Genomic DNA, 19692 nt, shown 5'->3' with positions numbered 1-19692 from the left:
GGTTTCGTTGTAAGAAGTAAGAAGCTAAGTAGACTGGTTTTGATCTCTTATGTGCATTTCACATATTGGTGGAGATGACGGGTACAAGCCCCCACATCCAAGCATCCACCTCTTCTGCTTCGTAGGTAGCATCACCCTTGCCACTGTAACTGACACTCTTGTTAGTCTCTTGTAGTATTATCTCTTCCATTAGCATTGCTTAGTTCACTAGTTAGGCCTCCCGACATCCATCACTTCCTCCATACAAGTCTTTTTTTGTGATCGCCATCTATACCTCTCTAGCACGCAAGCCCACTATTATAGATCATAGTACTAATGTAAGCTTAAGATAAGGATAATGAAAAGATAGATAGAAAGGAGAAAGAGAAAGAAGGGTGCCGATCCACCCGACCACCCCCGAGCGAAGGGATCGAGACGGACTCGAGCCTCGATCGGCGTCCCATACCACCGCCGTGGCGTCGAGTCGTACCTGGTGCTGGCGCGCTCGCTACAAGAGTTGACCCACCACACGAGCAGAGTCTCGATGTAGTCAAAAGATGATCAAATGAGGGTAGCTAGGCCTCTTATTTATAGCGATACCCAAGGCCCCCAGGCAAGTTCACACTTGACCTAATGGGTTGTCTCAATCCCGAGGATTAAAAGTAATCCTCCCCTTCTTTACACTCTCATTTAACCCTCACACTTATCCACGTGTATAGAATACTACGGTAAATTCTTACCACGGGATATTATATGGTCATGCCCGTAACATACTCCCCCTCTTTAAAACATTGCACTCTTGCAATGGAAAGTTAGGGAAGTTAGTTCTAAGAGTATTTTCGCGTTCCCATGTGGCATCTTTTATTGATTTATCCATCCATTTTATTTTGAATTCTCGGATTTCTTTAGTACGTAATTTTTTTGTTTTAACATCGAGAATTCTTTCTGGTACATGTGGTTAAGAAGATAATTCTTCAGAAGTAACCAGAGTTTCAGTCGTAACTGTATTGTCGCCAGAACCTAGAAGTTCTTTTAGACGACTCACATGAAAGACTGGATGAATTCCGACACCATCGGGAAGAGCGAGACGATAGGCTGATGACCCAATGCGTTTGAGGACTGTAAAAGGTCCACAAAACCGTGGGGCTAACTTAGCGCACTTACCCGTAGACAATGTCTTAGAATTGTAAGGTACACGTAAAAATACCTTCTGTCCAGGGTTGAATACACGAGGTTGCCTATGATGATCGGCATAAAAACGCGCTCTATCTTGAGCTGTTTTTATATTATCTCGTGCAATATGCAACATATCTTGCATATCCCGAAGAAAGTTTTGCGTACTTCGCAACTCATCATGATGTATAGTAACATCAATCGGGGCTCGTGGCTGAAAACCATACATCAACATAAAAGGACTATATCCCGTCGACGTATGCTTGGAGCTGTTATAAGCAAACTCCAAAATTGGGAGATAACGTTCCCATTTTGTTGGTTTTGCACCAACGTATGCTCGAAGCATGTCCTCAATAATTTGATTTACTCGTTCTGTCTGTCCATCGGATTGAGGATGATCCGTGGAGCTCATGCTCAACGTAGTTTCTAACTTCTTAAAGACTTGTGTCCAGAAGTCACTAGTAAACTTTGGATCTCGATCACTCACGATATCCATCGGTAACCCATAAAAACGAAACAATTCGTCAACGAATTGGTAAGCCAATTCAGGAGCTGTTACCGTGGTTTTAGTAGCAATAAATCTGGCCATTTTAGTTAGTCGATCAACGACAACCCAGATGGCATCATGACCTTTTTGGGTGCGAGGAAGGCTAACAATAAAATCCATGGATATACTTTCCCACTTATTATTGGGAATGTCCAAGGGATGTAAAAGTCCTGCGGCTTTAAGTCGCTCGGCTTTGTTAACCTGACACTGGTGACATTTAGTCACATAACTATGTATGTCAGGACGCATCTTAGGCCAATAAAATTGAGTGGAGATGAGAACGAGTGTACGATGTATTCCAGGGTGCCCTGCTGAGGGTGCATCATGGCATTCAAAAAGAATCCTCTTTTTGACCTCGGGTAAATCTGGAACACAAACCTTCCCATTACGGTAGAGCAAACCGTTAGCAATGTGGAAGTATTCCTTCGAGGATGTGGTGGTGTCTGTTCCAGACTCAACTCTTGCCCAGTATTTTGCGAAATAACTGTCATCAGGATACTTTCCTCGAAGGTGATCGTAAAGATCTGATGATATTTCAGTGAAGCTAAGCGTGTTAACTTCACGGATGCGACTTAGTGCATCAGCGACAGTGTTCATGGAACCTTTACGATATCGTATGGAAAAATCAAAATCCTGGATGAGATCAGCCCATCGTGCCTTACGACCTTTCAGGTCTTGTTGGTCACAAAAATATTTCAAGGACTCGTGGTCCGTAGTTACCACAAAGTGATTTCCATAAAGATAATGGCGCCATGTTTTGAGCGCATGTATAACCGCAAATAATTCCTTTTCTTGAACGGTATACCGACATTGAGCAGAATCAAGTTTCTTACTCTCGAATGCTATTGGTTTACCATCTTGATACAAGACAACACCTATAGCATAATCGCTTGCATCGGTTTCAACCTCAAAAGGTTTTGAAGGATCGGGTAAAAGAAGTGAAGGAGCCTTGCAAACCAGGTCCTTGAGTTCCTTAAATGCAAGGTCTAGTGTAGCATTCCACACAATAGGTTTTGTAGACTTACGCGTTTGACCTTTTAAAAGATCAGTAAACGGCGTCGTCAATTGGGAGTAATTACGAAGAGACTTTCGCAAAAACCCCACAAAACCAAGGAATGATCGAACTTCTCGAATATTCCGAAGAGTGGGCCAAAGCTTGATTTTCTCAATGCGAGAAGGATCAATTTCAACTCCTCGTTCGGTTATGAGATGTCCTAGATAAGTAATTGATTTCTTGAAGAACTCACATTTTGAGATCTTCGCATAAAACTGTTTGTCACGCAATGTTTGTAAAACAAAGCGGACATGTCTAGCATGTTCTTGTAATGTACGGCTATAAACTAAAATATCATCCAAGAAAATAACGACAAATTTTCCAAGTTGTTCTCGGAAAATGTCATTCATTTCTTGTTGAAAAGTAGCCGGAGCATTGGTCAAACCAAAAGGCATAACCAAAAACTCGTAATGGCCATAGCGCGTACGAAATGTCGTTTTAGGAACATCGTCCTCACTTATTCTTATTTGATGGTAGCCAGTACGGAGATCAAGTTTCGTAAAATACCGAGCTCCCTGGAGACGGTCAATTAGATCGTCAGCCCGGGGCAATGGATACGAATTCTTGATCGTCACTTTATTCAAGCGTCGGTAATTAATACACATACGCCATGTGCCCTCTTTCTTTTTAACCAAGAGAACTGGTGCACCCCATGGAGATTTACTATAACGTATATAACCCATTCGTAAATAGTCCTTGAGTTGCTTAGATACCTCATCTTCTTCAGATCGACATAAGCGATACGGAGGTATACTTATTGGTGCAACACCAGGTACAATATCTATACGATGGTCTATATTACGTTTAGGAGGTAACCCATCAGGTAGTTCACTTGGGAAAACATCATGAAAATCATTTAAGATTTCATCAAGTTGTTGTTGTTCAAAATATGTTAATTGAATCGGGACATTATCGATATTGTAAACGTGAATGTCCGGATCAAGTACACAATAAAATAACGTAGAACAAGACAACTCGGATATTGATGGACACGAGGAAACAATCGAGAGGGATTGTTTTTTTACACATTGAATAAAATGCGTACAATCGTTCAGTACAAAAGAAATGGAATGACGAACCCAATCAATCAATAAAGAAGAGTTTTTATTATAAAACCAGGGATAACCCAGTATTACATCGGTGGTACAAAGATTCATTACATGGAAGTCTACTTCCTCTATATAAGTATCAATAGAAATTCCTAATGAATGAATCGCCCCGTTGATGTATTGTACTCTTCCATCAGCCAAGTGCACCGTGTAGGTGTGATCACTTACGGTGGGTTGGATTCCCCATATCTGAACCAAACGATCATTCACAAAATTGTGTGAGCTTCCCGAATCAAATAAAAATTGTACGGGAGATCCATTGATATACCCGTTTGCACGTAGTAAATCATTGGGACCCAATACATAGTGAGGGAAAGAACATTGACAATTACTTAAATGATGTGTATAGACCTGAAGGACATTAGGAATCTGACCTTTATGGTCTGCAGCTTTAGCTTTGGCGTCGTGCTCTTTTCGTTGGAGCTTTCGACATTGATCTTTTGTATGACCCTTCTTTTTGCAGAATACACAAAAAGGATGTTGTCGCTTACAATCGTGATCCAGGAATTCGTTGGGTGTCTTGCGTTTCCCAACAAATTGCAACTGCTTAGTCCCGGGCGCTTCGTTGGGTTTGTTATGGTCCTTCTTCGAAGTGCGTTGGTAGCGAAGAACTATTTCAACGGCCTCTTCGAAGGATTTTGGATCCTTATCATGCACTATCCAGTGATAGTCCGAATTGGGGATGCCATTGACAAAACAAGCTATCAACCAATTGTCCCCTTCTAGACCCGATTTTTGGATTTGGGTTCTAGCATGGTGAACATAGTCTTCTAGCGAGGAAAATTTCCTGCTAGAGAGGTTCATTAAAGCTTGTGCTGCCTCGGTTCGAGAGGGAGGTTGCAGAAATTGGCCCTTAAAAACCGTGACAAAATCTGTCCAGGTATCGGGCAATTTCCCCAAAGTACGGAGGCCACGCCACCAGGCGGCGGCCTTACCCCCGAGTTCTCGGCCGACATATGCAATCTTCGTACTATCTGGCGTGGGATAGAGCTCAAAATGAGACTCCCATCGTCCCAGCCATGTGCAGATTGCTTCTTCGGTTCTTTCCTTTTTGTCTCCCGTAAATGGCTTAACGACAAATGATGGTTCACCTTGTCGCTCATCAGGTCTATTAGTCTCACGTTGCAGACTAATGACACGTGCCTCAAGAGCACTCTGAGATTGCCGAAGTTCGGTCATCTGTTGAGCGGTGAAACTAAGGTATTGGGTTATTTGTGCCAAATACATCTCAGTGGACATTTGTCCAGGAGGATTCCCTTGAGTTCCTTCCGCTTGAGCGGATGACATCGGGTCGTTAATTTGAGCCATTAAAGATTATTTCTGGAAAAGAAATAGGATAAGGTCAGAGATATAGTCATAACATCTTGTCGTGATGTAAACATATCATGGGCGAGCATTAATCGATATCATTATCTCACGTCAATACCCCTCTAGACGTATGAGATGAGGTTCAAGATCAGGTTACTATGGTAACACAAAGGTGTTTTAAAAACCATGGGGGTGACAAATAAATGTCTTTCCCTGATCTCTATATCAATTTTTTCATGGTGGCTCCCCGAGGCTCAACCATGTATGTTCGCGTCATGAATAGTTTACACACGAAAAAAAATGTTAACAATAAACTATGTTTCGGTGCCCACATAAGTGGTTTCGGCTCTTTAAGTCCTATTACGAGGACCCCGAGGTGCACTTAGACCTTAAGTCTAAACATGTGTTATAGTCATATGTATCAAGGATGTTGTATGGTCTTGGTCATATTTGAACTCGAGACCTCGAGAACAAATACATTAAACACTTGAGCCAACCAAGTAAGTTGGTCTTCTCGAATGTTTAATGTTTGATGCGTATAAGAGATATGCGAGGCAATTGATCATATATGTTTTTTTTAAAAGAACATATATGTCAAGGGTCCTTATTTCGCCCTCATTTACCAAAACTATGTTGGTACGTTACCTAACCTCAAGTCTCGTAATTACGATGGCATACGCCAAAGTGCAACCTAATGGTGAAGCCAAATGAGCCCTCGTTTCGTAGTAGGCTCACGTGGGCCATCACATGGTCACGTCATTACGAATGCCTCTCGTAAGAACGAGCTCATGGTGGCATCGTATCCATGTAACGAGGGAAGGATGTTGGATACGTGCGTCATTGGAGCGACCTCACTTGAAGCGGGTCAAGCCCTACGTACTCAACATCATTATGGCTATTGCGTTTCTTTACGTAACGAAATCGAGGTCATCAACGGGGTTGTCAACAATAAAAAATTGTTGAAAAAGGAATGGTGACAACGCCATTCTCACAAAAATGTGAGGACGGCCACCAACATCCTTTTCCCGACCATGACAACTTTCGACATAATCACGTAATAACGAATATACACATATGTTTACTTTTCACATATATACGATCAAATACGTATATATGTGACCACATATGCCTATATTAAACATATCGTTATATTAAATAGCCACAAATGATGTGATCGAGATACGTAATCGAGGTATATACCTCTACGCACACGAAACATCCAGAAATAAGAGATCATCGTAATACGCAATGGAGATATTGACCTCTTACGCATACGAGACCAAACGCATATCGTTTACAACAAATTAAGGTATTAAACTCATACGCAAACGTAACATATGTTCGTGAACGTAATACGTAATTGAGGTATTAACCTCGTACGCATACGACACTCATCACATATTATTAATATGTCAAACGAGGTATTGACCTCGTGCACATATGTAAACGTTTTAGATAATCAATTAAAGACCACTACAACATCATTGATTTAATGAAAAAAAATTACATATAAACTAAACACATGATTAGATGGGAGAAGAGAGAATAGAAAAAAAAAATATATGGAAAGAGTTACCGAAGTTCTTTGTTGATCGTTGTCTGGATCAAGGCCAACCGCACAATGATCGATTAGCATCAATCAAAAGACAAATGAAAAACAAAGAAACATTGGTACAAAAATCTGATACCAAATATTATAGATCATAGTACTAATGTAAGCTTAAGATAAGGATAATGAAAAGATAGATAGAAAGGAGAAAGAGAAAGAAGGGTGCCGATCCACCCGACCACCCCCGAGCGAAGGGATCGAGACGGACTCGAGCCTCGATCGGCGTCCCATACCACCGCCGTGGCGTCGAGTCGTACCTGGTGCTGGCGCGCTCGCTACAAGAGTTGACCCACCACACGAGCAGAGTCTCGATGTAGTCAAAAGATGATCAAATGAGGGTAGCTAGGCCTCTTATTTATAGCGATACCCAAGGCCCCCAGGCAAGTTCACACTTGACCTAATGGGTTGTCTCAATCCCGAGGATTAAAAGTAATCCTCCCCTTCTTTACACTCTCATTTAACCCTCACACTTATCCACGTGTATAGAATACTACGGTAAATTCTTACCACGGGATATTATATGGTCATGCCCGTAACACCCACTACACTTTCGCCTTAGACACTCTCACTTTCTCACACCACTTTTATGTCTTGCCCCACCAACTCTTCCCCCTCACCTTAGGTTGCCCACTAACTTCTTGTCCCATGAGTTTCTCTGATCCCCCTCCTACACGATAGACATCATGTCCCCCACCTCAGCCAAGTCCAGGTGGCCCTTAATCCACAAGAGTGATTGATCTTTCTTTTCCAAATGATCTTTTCCCCGATCCCCCTCTGACACGATAGCCCTCTTGTCCCCCACCTCAGCCAAGTCCAGGTGGCCCTTAATCCACAAGAGTGATTGATCTTTCTTTTCCAAATGATCTTTTCCCCGATCCCCCTCTGACACGATAGCCCTCTTGTCCCCCACCTCAACCAAGTCCAGGTGGCCCTCAGTCCACAAGAGCGATTGATCTCTGCCACCATATGATCTTTCCTCGATCCCCCTCTGACACGATAGCCCCTCCTGTCCCCCACCTCAACAAAGTCTAGGTGGCCCTCAGTCCACAGGAGTGATTGATCTCTATTCGCCGATTGATAGCTCGTTTTCCGTCACTAGCCCTGTCCAACTATCAAGGCCAACAATTCCACGGGGATGTCCTCAACGTCATTGCAACTCAACTACGTGTCCGCAGATGTTTACATCCCCATGCCATCTTCACTGAAACAAGACCCTCAAACACGAGATGGCTGCATAAATCAACCTTTTTCGAGCACTCTATGGGCATAACCCTCGCCTCGCACTAGAATCATCCATGGATTTCCATTTGAAACCTGCCATCAGATGCTCTCCCTCCTTCGACAAGCCACTGTTCTTGTTCTTGTTCTTGTTCATGCCCCTCAATTTCTTGTTTCTCGCAAGGGGGAAAAATATGTGAAATGCACATAAGAGATCAAAACCAGTCTACTTAGCGTCTTACTTCTTAATCAATTTATAGTTGATACAACAAAACCCATTTGGGTTGGCTTGGCTAAAAAGGATATGCTAAAAAGGGGGGGTCATTTTGGGCACACGTATCGTAAAAAGGGTGTGGTAAAAGGGTGGGTCAACTTGGGTACGTGCCTCCTAAAAAGGGTGAGCTAAAAGGATGGCACAAAGGAACACATGCACACCACATTATATTATTAATGGGTGGCAAATTAATTAATTAATTAATTGTCCAAGTCTTCTCCTACATTCTTCTTCTTCTTCATCTTTTCTGATCCAAAAATCTCAATCTCACCATTAATGATGTGTGGCATCACCTAACAATCAATCCTAAAATTCCATCCATCTACAATATTCATCATCATCCGCCATAACCAATCATCACCTACTATATATACATATATATATTATATATATATATATATATATATATATATATATATATATAGCCAATCATCGCCTTCTTCTTCTTCATCTTCTTCCTGAAGGGATGATGCCAGAAAGACTACGATTGCTCTACATCATCGTTCAAGATGCAGGGAAAACGGAAAATGGATCAGGAGATTTATCCATATCCACACCACGCTCCTTCAGATACTCCCCTTCACTCCTTCAAAGTGCCTTGCAGCTTCTCGGGTGTAAAGGAAAACATGCTTTTAAGGTAAGAAATCCATGGCAACAGAAAATAAGGAAACCATCTTCTCTTGTGTATTTATTTCATTCTTGAAACTCTATCTATCTATCTATCTATCTATTAGTGGAAAGGATCGGATAATTAGTGCATGCATTTTCGTTCTTGAATGGAATCTGGGAATAGAAAAGGGATCGGATTCTCCCCCAATGTTTACATGCACATAATATATGCATGAATCTCATTCAACTTCAGACCTCTTGCACACGGTGGTGCTCTCACTTGCTTTTCATTCAAGGATCTATCTGATTTGCTGACAGTACTCTTCATCCTTGAATTTAATTTGTTGTTCATGGAAGGCTCAGATTAGCACACAAATTTTCATATCTTCCATTCCTTAATTCGATCATGTTTCCATGCAAGACATATATTTGCAATAATTTTGTTTCTCATTCTGGAATTCAATCAGAAGATCAAATTTTTTTCTTCAGACAGAGTTTCGTTCACGAATAGTTCACCCTTCAGGAATGAGATTTGTAAAACACAATTCATTCAGGAATCCAAAATGAATGATAAATGAACAATTTTCGATTTCCAATCATTCCTGAATGTAATGTCATAAAGAAACGGAGATCTCATTTGCAAACAGCTTCATTTTCCATATTGTAATTTTCTGTTCATTCACGACCAGATCAGCGAGCATGTCTTCGACATTTACAGTGGCATCCATTACAAGTCCTTAGAAGAGAGGACTAGGTCAACCACCTGTAATAGCAATAATTATTCCAGGATTGATGTTGGGTCAATGGGACCTCTCTCTGACTCAGAGGTGGAATCTGTAAAAGAGAAGTACTCTCTGGAAGAGATAACAAAGACAGTGGTGGAGGAGAGTCAACTACAGATCAAGGCCATATCCAAGAAACTCTATGATGCTCAGAAGAAGCGTTCTACCATCCTGATCAAGCGGGCAGAATTCGAATCCGTCGTGTGCACTGCTATGGCTCAGTATCGTTATTTCTTCGGCCCCCATCAGAGAAAGGATTTTTCGGTAGCTTGCAAGTAAGTAAAATGACTCGGTCAAATCAAATCTGCTTTTTTATAATTGATTGAAGCTGCAAATCGATGCTTCTAAACTGAACATTATAGAGAATCTCATCATTTTGTTAGAAGCTGGAAACGGATCCTTCTCTGAGTTAGATTATAGTGGAAGGTCCTGAATTAACAAAAGAAGAGATGAATAGTGTGTTTATTACATAGATTCACGAGTGTGTTGCACAAATGTTTGGAAAGAGTACGTATTCTCTGATTCGAGGAGATTTATCAGTATTGTTCAAAATCTTGTTTAAAGCAAGGGCCACGTATTGTGCAGGAGAACACCTTGATCCATCAGCAGTTGCTGAGTTCCACGGTAGAAAGAAAGCAGCTAAAAGATTATTCGAACCTCATATTATGATGGACAAAATGTTGGAGGTAGGCAGCCCCCATTCCGACCTGAAAGGGAAGGCCCATATTAAGGTGGAACCGCATAATATGAATAGTAATTCCTACGGGGTTACAATTACCTCAAAAATGATGGCAATACAAGGGTATAAAGCTCAAAGTGAGATGGTGATCGAATATCTGGATAGACTAATCACTCATTGGGAGCTGAGGAATGAGTCTGCAATTGTTGAAGGTGTCCATTTAAGCCTAAATTTTGTGGTATGATGGAATGAATGAATTATAATATGATCCTATAGTCTACTCAATTTCAACCAGACTATTCCTTGTCTAAACGAATATACATTTTTTCTGTTGCAGATGGGTCTTATGAAGAAGCACCCAACGATCATACCATTCATGGTGTATATCGTGAAAGAAGAGAAACATTTGGAGAGATTTGCAGTGCGTGCTAAGTACATGGATTTAGATCCTGCCAAAAATAAGTATGTGAAATATATTCGAAACATCCGAGCCATACAGGAGTACCTATGCAAGAGAGCAGATAAGCACCTAATTCCCAAGGTGAACAATACAAATATGGATCGAAATGTGGCAGCAATCCATGCAGCCATCTTTTCATGCCTACGCAGAAAGGAAGGGGGGGAATCATATTATGATGAGGCAACAAATACAGCCAAGATGGTGGATCAGGAGTATAGAAAGCAGTGTAGTAGTAGTAGTAGTATTAGTAGTAGTAGTGCAAGCTCAGTTGGGTGGAGGGGAATCCCTCATGTTATAGGAAGGAAGGGATCATGTCACCAGTTAATGGCATTAATGGACGTTAATGGTTCTGTTGCCAAAACATGGCCATTTAAAACCAGTAGGGCCATTGATACTGCTTACAGTAGCAGCTTCTTTGATCCGGAGGACACACGTGTCAATGAGGCTGTGGAAATTAGAGCCGTTAACTTGCAATTTGGCAGATTTGGGCTTAGTGCTTGGTCGAGTGATATGGTAGGAACAAGCTTCAGCAATGATGCTGTTGTTGTTATCTCCAGAAGTGATATGGTAGGAACTGATCAACAGAGAAGTCCATATATTGTTGGATCATCTTCCTCCTCAACACTAAGTTATGCTCGCACAGCTGAAGGACCTGAAAAGCATGTATGTATGTATGTATGTATGTATGTATGTTCCTTACAGTTTCCTTCTTCTTCTTCTTCTTCTTCTTCTTCCTTCTTTCTTTAGACTCCTTTTCTTTCACGCTCACCCCAAGTTTGTTTGTATGTCAACAACATCTGAAATATATTGCTTGTATGATGACATAATTTATATTTAACTCATTCTTACTTATATATATATGTATGTATGTATGTATGTATGTATGTATGTATGTATGTATGTATGTATATCTTTGTGCAGCAGCTTATCATCAACAGTAGAGTGTTTGAAAGTGACGATGAACAAGAAGACGATCACAATCACAGGGTGGATAGGGATAGTGAAGAAGAAGATGATGATGATGATGATGAAGACGAAGAAGACATGGACAGAGGAAGAGAAGCTGAGTTTGAAGAGGAGGTAATCAAAAATGTCTGTCGGACATATTCTTTAGATATAGTAGTAGGAGGAGGAGAATCATGCATGTTTTGGTGTGTGATGCATTTTTGAATTGGGTGGGTGTTGCCATCTGGTGTGGGTGTGTGGTGATCAGGTGGAGGAGGGATCGATTGATGAAAGGAGCAATGATGATGGGTCAGATGAAGAAGATGCTGACTACAACATTATTAAACATCTTAATAATAATAATAATCCTGGAGGCGAAGAGGATGATACATTAGTAGTAGTAGTAAGAGGAGGTGGGCTAATTCTGCGGCCAAGATCAAGAAATCCATGTGGAAATATGTAGTAGTAGTAGGTACAGGAGGAGGGCCGGCCTCTTCCAGAAGGTGGAGCTGCAGCAGCAGCAGCTGATGGCCCCAAAAATCATGAGGCGATCGGTGGAGTAAATAATGATTGCTGCACATACGGATGAAGGAGCGATCGATCGGTGGAGGGGTTGGAAAATGTTCACATATTATTGGACGGTCCAAGAACCTTCCTTTTCTCACACATGGAACAATAACAAGAAGAAGAAGAAGAAGCTTAAAGATAAATAAAATATATCACATACATACCTGATGATCAGCAGTCCATTTATCACACCCCTGCCCACTCCCAAACAAATCTGGTGTCATGAACTACTGCTGCTGCTGCTGCTACTACTACTACTACTACTACCATAACTTAGAAATTTTCCCACTTCGAATCATATAATTCGATCCGATTACATACATCTCTACCAAAATCTAACTTATTCATTGTTGATCCACGAAAAGGAAACATAAAAGAGATGGAAAGAAAATAGATGCCAAGAGGTCATGTAAGGTTACCCATACATGGGGAGACCATAAGGTCATGTATTCAACCTTGAATCTCAAGGGCTTAGAATTGGTAACGTTAACAACTTATCACTAGGGTATGGTAGTTGCAAAATAAAAACAAACGAAGAAGAAAAATAGATAGAGAAAAAAAAAAAGAGGTAAAACTACATATATTATTATTGGAGAATGCAAGAGTGGTGGTGGTTTTATGGGAGACCACTAACTACTACCAAACCATCATCATAAGAACTATACTTTACCTATTTATACTTCTTTATATTAGTTCATTTATTTTCATTTTCTACGCTCCATCTTAAGTCAAAATTTCTAGACTTCTAAGTTTTTATCTTTCTCTTGAGTTACATCAACTTAATTTTACTTGCTTGCACCAAATAATGTACATAAGAGTGCTGAAGAGGCTTAGTGAGAAAATTTTGTCCACATATGACGATGAGTGGGAGTAAACTTTAGTTCTATCTTCCTTGTTTCAATGAGACCACAAAGGAAATGAATATTGTGGCTCATGTTCGGATTGTTGGCAAGCTTGATACATGATTGATTATTGCAAAACAAAGTTAGTGTTGGAATGGTAAATAGGTTCTATTTCTTGAGCATTGATTTAATCTAAATGTGTGACCGCATATTCAACATTCATAGATGTTAATGCTACAATAGATTGCTTCTTTGATTTCCAACAATTCACAACACGAGCTAGTGTGGAAATATAGCCACCTATTGACTAGTGCTCATCCACATCTCCCCCCAATCAAATTGTGTGATTGCGTAATTCAATGCATATTTTTGTGTATACTTCAAATATTGTGCTAGCCTTTTGATGACAATCCAATGTGTTGATCGTGGATTAGCCATGAAATGAGGAAGAAAACAAGCAACAAAACATAGTAGTAACCTTTTGACATGTGCAATTGTCTAGATATTTAGTGCATCCAAGAACTTATTTATGGGGTATATACTATATATTTGATTTTAGAATTTTCTTGATCTATTTTTGGACCATCATCATTAGAGAGTTCACAAAGATTGATAAGAGGACTTTTAATTTTCTTACTATACAACAATGGTAATATATTGAGATTGTGTGATTTGATCTATCTCGAATTACTTGAACAAGAATATGTCATAGGACCTAAATCAGTGATAGGAACGACAAATGCAAGAGTTAAATAATAATTGGAATTGGAGATCAAGGGAAAACCATCAACATAGACACCAAAAATAACAAAGGTGGATTTGGTTTTTCTAGGATAAATATTTGGCTCATTGTTAAAATGTTGATATATCTAACATTAATAAGAAAATGGTGAAATTTGTGATGTCACATGCATGGAGAATGTTTAAGGTTGTAGATCAATTTACAAAGTCAACATACAAACTTCGGAAGATTTGGATATTTAAATTTTTCTAGTTGTAGGTAAAGTCCATCTAAATCCCCATGAAGAGAAGTTGTTTATGCATCCAAGTGGTGCAATTGTAGATCACATTGTGCAGCATGAGCAACAAGCATACTGAAACCACACATCTTTAGTTTTGAACTAAAAATATCTTGAAGGAAAATACCCAATAGTTGAGAAAATCCGCTTGCAATAACACATGACATAAAGAGAATTGGATTACAATCAACATCTTCATTCTTAGTGTTGGTGATGAGATCTTGGGCATGGCCATCACATCATCAATCGTCATTGTGGACTATTTTCCTTGGATAATCGGCCCTATAAGTGTATTGTTGTGATTGATTTCTAAAGTGTCGTTGCAAACTTCGACTCACTGTTCAGCCACCAACCCCTACTCGGCCCTTTGGTCAATGACGACCACGTCTCTTCGTTTCAACAATTTTCTTCTCTTCTATTTTGATTGTATATCCTCAATCAAAAGAACGTCCTTCCTTTTGGTCAGCTTACTTGCGAGACTGCGACCAACACTCTTAATGTCCTATGTGTTGTAATAAACTAATTAGTTAGAATAAATAAATAGAGAAATATATGATACGAAAGGGTAAATAATATGAAAAGGTGCACCCCAAAAATAGGGTGCACCTATAACCACCACAATCTCTCTCTATGTGGTCCGACATTAATGTCCCCACAAATGCACTTGACGTGCAAACATGGAAGCTACGTGATTTAAATGCTCGCTTAGAACTTCTCCTTCATATGGAGGACACAGTTAAGCAAAGTGTGAGAACCTTGACTACCTACAAACAAAAATGGGATAGATTAGAGGCTGATTACCTCCATACGGACGTTACGTCCCAAGTTGCAAATTTAAAAACTTTAATAAATATGAATATGAATGAAAATAACACCGGGACATTTGAAACAGGTAATATGTCGCGTTTTGAGAACTTTCCATCAAAAAATGTCACAAATTAGGGTGATTCACAAAAAGGGGTGCTTCATGCGTAAAGGATTTTTAAAAATTACCCAAAATATATTGATTTTTAGCATGTACGGAAATTTAGGTGTTCAACAAAATGCCTAAATAATGGACATGCCAAACTTACAAATGAATGTCCAAAATGACTAACACCAATATTTATAGAAATTCATGAATCCAAATCTTGATGTACAATACAATATTTACAGTTAACGTATCAGGACAATCATTTTTCAAGTTTATGCCATCATCTTCATACCCATTAGATGAACTAGTACGAGTTTATGCGGTCTCATCCTCATCATCAATGGCAACTAATGGATTGTCTTCATCCAACTGCAATCCAACCTCATCGAGGTTATGAGTCATGCTTCTTTTTTGTCTTTGTGTTGTGTCTGAAGCCACATTCCAGATCCTCTTTTAGTATCTTCATTGTGGTCTGTCGCAGATAACTTGTTTTGGTCAAAGATAAGTCATACACTAGTATATAAACATTATCCAATGTAAGAGTAGATGTGCTTGATGCATCTTTCTTCCTCACTTTTTGGTTATGATATTTAATTATGTACTTTCTATTTACGATATTTGATTATGTGAGAGAAGTTTTCTACCAAAATCATTAGAATCTAAAAAAATGTCGTAAAGATGTTTTTCATTTTTCTTAGATTCTCATAGTAAGCCTTCGATGTCATACAAAAATCCGATTCATTCCATCTAGATTTGATGCAGCATGTCGAATTTTACTCTATACATCTAGAATGGGATGTAGTGCATCAGATTCCTGTTGTAAGTCTTGTAATTTTTTAAAAAAATTCCATTAAAAAAATACTCTTGCATTTTCAACTAACACATAATGCATTGCATCAAATTCTAGCTACATAGACCAAAATATGATACATTGCATGCATTTCCCGTAAATAAATAAATAAACATTTTTCATTTTTCTCGTAAATAAATAAGTAAAAATTGGAAAAATAGATTTCAATGGAAATTTGGAAACACATAAGAAAAAGTGGACTCGGATTTCTGTTGAAAGTTCACTTTTCTTATGTGTTTCCAAATTTTCATATTTTTTGAATTTTTTGAAATTTTCCCATAAATAAATAATTAATAATGGAAAAAATGGGTTTTCAATGGAAATCCGATGCATTGCATCGGATTTCTGTTGAAAGTCCACTTTTTCTTATGTGTTTCCAAATTTTCATATTTTTTGAATTTTTTTTATTTTTCTCATAAATAAATATATAGAAATTGAAAAATGGATTTTCAATGAAAATCTGATGCAGTGCATCGGATTTCCATTGAAAGTCCAGTTTTCCTTGTTTGTTTACAATTTTTTTTATTTTTTTTCTAAAAAAATGTTTAAAATAAAAAAATTGCGATTTTTTCCATTTAAAATTATGTGTTTTCAATGGGAATCCGATTTCCGTTGAAAATCCATTTTTTCAATTTCTATATATTTATTTATGATATCCGGTGAAAACACATCTATTCAACAGGTTTTCAACGAAAATCCGATGTAGTCCATCGGATTTCCGTTGAAATTCCATCATTTTGAAGGGGATTTTCAAAGGAAATCTGATGCATTGCATCGGATTTCCGTTGAAAATCCAACATTTTTCTTTTGTTTTTTCATTTATCATTTATTTTCAACTGAAACTCGACTCAATGGTTCAGATTTTCGTTGAAAATGCAATATATTTTTATTATCTCATTGTTTTATGAGAAAACTAAAAGAAATTTGGATTTTTAATTGAAATACGATGTAGTGCATTAGATTTCAGTTGGAAATCCACTTTTTTAATATAATTTTATTTATTTTTCGAGAAAATGAAAAACAATTGAAAAGAAAAAGGATTACTAGCTAAAATCTGATGCAATGCACCGATGTTTAGCTGTATAGACTACAATTTGATGGAATGGATCAGATTTCAGTTAAAATGCCATTTATTATTATTTTATATGGAAATAAATAAATAAATAACATTGAAAAAAGAAGAAAGAAAAATGGATTTTCGACTTTAATCCAATGCATTGCATTAGATTCTAGCTATATAGACTAAAATATAATGTAGTGCATAGTATTTTAGCTGAAAATCCATATTTTATTTTTTTATGGAATTTTTTTTAAAAATTACAAAATAAAAAAACTTTGGATTTTCAACTGAAATCTAGTGCATCGCATTGGATTCCAATTGAAAATCCAAGATTTGTTATTTTTTCAAATTTTATTGTTTCAATTTTTCAATGGGTTTTTGATTTGTTTTCTGACACAAGTGTATAATATAAAACTTACATCAATTTAGATTAACGCTATAGTCTATTCTTGAGTTTGATGTTACTTGTGCAATTTCATTCTATTGTCATGTACTACTAAAACATGTGCCTTAATGATGATCAGGAACTCTATTGCATTAGAGAAGGACCTTGAGCAAGTTAATTTCATCAAAATGAGGATCCAAGGTATCTCGGGTTGTCCTGATCAAGACCAAGAAGGAAGTTGGGGCAAATTTCATTCTATTGTCATGTACTACTAAAACATGTGCCTTAAAGATGATCAGGAACTCTGTTGCATTAGAGAAGGACCTTGAGCAGATTAATTTCATCAAAATGAGGATCCAAGGTATCTGGGGCTGTCCTGATCAAGACCAAGAAGTTGGGGCAAAGCATATCAATGAAACTTAGATGTTCCAGATGACTTTTAGAGAACCTGTGGAGCCTATAGATGAAGACGCAGGGCACCTTGTTGAATTAGAAGACGTTTCAGAGTCTGAACATACTAACGATTCAACTTAGCGTACTAACGAAGCCAATGAGGACAATCCTGATGAAAGAGCTAATCCTGAGGAGACGGCTTTACTAGACTTATTACTCGATTGAATGGAAATGTCTTATTGTAAATTTTGAACAATATGAATTGTTAAATTTTGACGTAATATATAAGTTGAGCTTACTTATAATTTTCATGTAACAATCATTGAACTTACAGATTAAGTATACTTGTATGTGTACATGTTGTCTAAACTCTCCTTTATCATTTGGGGTATATCGGAGATAAATTTATACTCTATCATTTACTCGTATGATTGGAATGTTATCGTAGACTAGTTTATTTATACATTGACAGTGTCATGTATCACGTGTCAATAGAAATTTTCTCTTGACTTAGTAGTATCTCTTAATTGCAAGGTTCACAATTTGCTTTTAGATATATTATATATAAATATACACACATAATTAGAAGAAGTCACTTATTCAATGGGGTATGCTTTTTAGAATATGCACAAGGACTCGTGTTACTATTATACTTGCATTGACAAATACACCCTTGTCTAAGATTTGGACAAAAACATGGTAGATACAATATACGTCTGATGATTTTGTTGACATGATATTAGTTAGTTCTATTTTTGCTATGTTTTCATAAACCACATACGCATGTGTCAAGCCTTTTTGAAATTTTGCTTAAATAAGGCATTTTTTAACATCTCGCTAAGATATGAAAAAGAGAATGCGACATATTACCTGTTTCAAATGACCTGGTGTTAAATGATGATGTTGACACGTTTGTCAAAAATTGGAGACTTCAACTTGATGATGTGATCCTTTCAGCACTTAGTTTGCGAAGTTCCGATCAATCCGCCCTCTTATTAGCCGCCCTACCCCCATCATGGCATCCATTTATAAGCACAAAATCCACATCAACCAACATTAGTGGCATCAATCTCACAAGAAAACATACTTCATAGGGCAATAAATCAACCCTCCTCATCTCACACCGCACTTTATATCAAACATCCAAATTACAATAATTTTTTTTACAATAAACCTAGATCAACATACCAACCTCATAACTCCAAATTTTATTCACGGGCCTTTAAATTTAATAATTCAAGGAATCATAACAAATCTAGGTTCCTTAGATCCTTTTGCAAAAATTGTCAATGGAGTGGACATGAAACAAAAGAATGTTATAAGAATTCTAATAACAACGGGAAAAGAACATATAAAGAAGACCAATCTTACAATGCATCGCATGATGACTATGATCAAAACAATGACATATGTCATAGTGACCAAAATTCTGATGAGGATAATGAAGATTCTTTCACTGCCTTCATGGCCCTCATTTCATTTAACAACTCTCCCACTTCAAAGTGGATTCTTGATACAGGTGCCACATGTCACCTCACCTCAAGGGCTGAATGGCTCAAAGACTATAAGGTCTTAGAACATCCTTTCCCATTGAGATTTGGGAACAATGGGGTTGAATATGCCCTTGGACATGGGACTGCCCATCTTGAACTTTCTGATGGGAATTTCATTGAAGTCAATGAAGTTTATTATATACATAACATGTAAAACAACTTGATATCTGTCAATAAAGAATGATAATACATCCATTGAGTTCTATCACAAATATTGTATCATTGGCCATAAGACACCCTCTAGTCGAGGCAATGTCGTTAATTGTCCAAGACAAGGATGTCTTTCTCTTTTAGGCCGTTGTGTGGTACCTGCTAAAGAAGCACACCATATAGATCATTCAAACACGTCAAACTATGTGACCTT

General features: G+C 38.2%; 1 protein-coding gene across 1 annotated transcript; it reads left to right on the top strand.

The window, feature by feature from the left end:
* Positions 1-8737: 8737 nt before the first annotated feature.
* Positions 8738-19482, top strand: LOC147867377 (P-loop NTPase domain-containing protein LPA1 homolog 2-like). The gene is made up of 8 exons (XM_087315680.1): positions 8738-8908; positions 9570-9937; positions 10025-10040; positions 10136-10579; positions 10679-11464; positions 11723-11881; positions 12015-12159; positions 19088-19482. Exons 1-8 carry the CDS (start codon positions 8738-8740, stop codon positions 19480-19482), a joined length of 2484 nt encoding a protein of 827 aa, XP_087171806.1.
* Positions 19483-19692: the final 210 nt, after the last annotated feature.

This window comes from Azolla caroliniana, unplaced genomic scaffold, assembly GCF_043228905.1.
Source record: "Azolla caroliniana isolate FFs.n. ecotype wild unplaced genomic scaffold, voAzoCaro1.0.p SCAF_2, whole genome shotgun sequence".
In the NCBI taxonomy this organism is placed as follows: domain Eukaryota; kingdom Viridiplantae; phylum Streptophyta; class Polypodiopsida; order Salviniales; family Salviniaceae; genus Azolla; species Azolla caroliniana.
Note: the sequence above shows the minus strand (reverse complement) of the source record. Positions and strands in the feature narration are given on the sequence as shown.